The 2,444-nt window shown below is 37.3% G+C and overlaps 1 protein-coding gene across 1 annotated transcript; it reads left to right on the top strand.

Moving 5' to 3' along the window:
* Nucleotides 1–2,207, top strand: AAJ76_2780002479 (endonuclease-reverse transcriptase; the record flags this gene model as incomplete). The annotated part of the gene is made up of 1 exon (XM_024474914.1): nt 1–2,207. A coding segment is annotated over one exon (2,207 nt), but the record flags the coding sequence as incomplete, so codon positions are not given.
* Nucleotides 2,208–2,444: the final 237 nt, after the last annotated feature.

Here is a 2,444-nt window from a genome sequence, read left to right as displayed (position 1 = left end):
CCTTTAAAGGTGTAAACCTTTACAAAAGTAATCGCTCCAGAGATTTCTGGAAGTGGCTAAAAGGATGTTCTAACACGTCAGTTAGACTAGACAATGTATGTCTTCAAGACGAAGAAGGCATAGCTCATAATGAGCAAGAAAAGAAGCTAGAAATAGCTAACAAATTTTATGCTAAATTAGCAACACCAAGTGTAGTCAATGATAATGTCTACAATAAAATTCCAGTAATGGAACCTCCTGATGACGTTACTATGGAGGAATTACAAGATGCCACAAGAAGATGTGGTAATAACAAAGCAGCCGGTCCGGATGAAATTCCGACTGAGCTATACAAGATACTGCTAAAGCCTAGCTTAGTAGACAAAGAGCTGCCCTCATTTCTAGTAGATGAGGTCAATAAAATAATAGCAGGTGCCAGTCCACCTGCATATTGGAGTGCTGCTGACATGGTATGCCTCCACAAAAAAGGAGATATATCAAATCTCAACAACTATAGAGGTATTGCACTGATTAACACAATCAGTAAGATATACCTCAAAATAATCAATGACAGACTAACACAGTTTGTCGAAAATAAGAATATACTCTCTCCCTATCAGGCTGGGTTTAGATCAGGAGAGGAGTGTATGAACCAAGTGGCAACCTTACTAGAGGTTGTCAAAAGAAGAGAGTTTCGAGGTCTTAAGACATTTATGTGTTTTATTGACTTTGAAAAAGCTTATGATAATGTTAGCCATGAGCTATTATTTAACAAGCTACAAAAGTATAGTATCCCAGGATATCTTATCAATACATTGAAAGATATCTATAGGAATACTAATATGAGAATCCGTATTAACGGAGATACAAGCAGTGGCTATAGCTACAGAAAAGGAGTGAGACAAGGCTGTCCTTGCTCTCCAATGTTATTCAATCTGTTTATAAATGACATTTTTGATGACGCCAACAAGGTGATCGTTCCAAGATCAACAATAATGATCCCAGGCTTAATGTTTGCAGATGACATTGTAGTCTTTGGGGAAACAAAAGAAGATTTGGATTGTAAAGTCAAACAAATCAGTAAATGGGCAGTTGATAATCAAATGAGAATCAACTGCAACAAATGCGGTATTCTAGTATGGGATACCAATACAAGCTATGAGTCAGAAAATATCTCCATAGATACTGACTTTGGAAGGATCTGTGAAGTCACAGAATACAGGTATTTAGGTGTTTTGATAAAAAGAAACACCATAGAAGATCATCTTGTGAAAGATGGTGCCTTTAGAGGCAAAACGGCGCTAGAAGCCTTGAAACCAAAGCTTCTTAACAAAGGTATTTGTATTCCTTTTAAGGCAATACTAATTAAATGTGTACTAGTTCCTGCTCTCATGTATGGAAGTGAGCTGTGGGGAATGTCTAGTACAAGATCAGGTAGAATCAATAAGATTCTCAAAAAAGCTATCAGGATGATATTCTGGTCTAAAAGAATTCCTTTAGATAGGATATTAGATGAATTTGATATTAATCGAATTCACATACAAGCAGCCTTAAGTAGGTTTAGGGCACTAAGGAAGTGGAAACACAATAAAACAATGATCGCAGATCTTGTTGAGCAGGTTCCACGAGAAAGGAAAACCACGTGGAGTTCAAGGACTAGACGATGGTGTAAAAGGTATGTCGGTCACGACTACGAAAGTGTTGACTACAATGTAGGCAAAAACAAAATTAAAGAAGTGCTCAAAGGTAGAAGATCTTTTAATACTACTTTAGCAGCTTCGATAGCAGTCCAGTATGGTATATATGAGTCACAACTCAAATTCATACTAACAAAAGTTAACAACAGACAGATAAGGAACTACACTAAAATAAGGTGTAATCTAATAAGATGGTCTCCTGCTTTAGCTAATGCACGCAGGATCCCTCAATACTACAGAGAACATTGTCTTCTCTGCGAGGGAGAGCAAGAAAACCTTGAACACTTCTTGCTAGACTGTCCAGTCTTATCTGAGAAAAGATCTCTTTATGAGAATAAAATTCCAGAGTTGACATCAACTCTACCAAAAGAGGATAAAGTCAAGATGATTCTTGGAAACATCCAGAACATTAAGACTTGTCCAATTATGAGAAAAGCTCTCTTAATAAGAGTAGAATTTCTCGATAAAATGACAGTGCTAAGATACATCATAGTACAACATAAGATAAGGCTTCATGCCTCCTCAGATTAACCTGAGACAAAAAAGCTACATCAGTAGCATTACAAGTAGCTAATTTATTAGCAATAAAAGACAAGCACATTTGACCTGGGAAGGGTTTGGCTTAAAGCTGCATATCATGCCGTAGCATTCCGCTGGACTGAGTTGTGTCCTTAAATGGTGTATTGAGCCAGGCATTAAACCTCAAATCCTGCTGAGCGCAGGTCTTAGTCTCTATGACTAATGGATTTTAACTAATCCTACGGGGTT

Source organism: Vairimorpha ceranae, assembly GCF_000988165.1.
Source record: "Vairimorpha ceranae strain PA08 1199 chromosome Unknown NODE_278, whole genome shotgun sequence".
In the NCBI taxonomy this organism is placed as follows: domain Eukaryota; kingdom Fungi; phylum Microsporidia; family Nosematidae; genus Vairimorpha; species Vairimorpha ceranae.
This window is presented reverse-complemented; position numbering and strand designations above follow the sequence as displayed.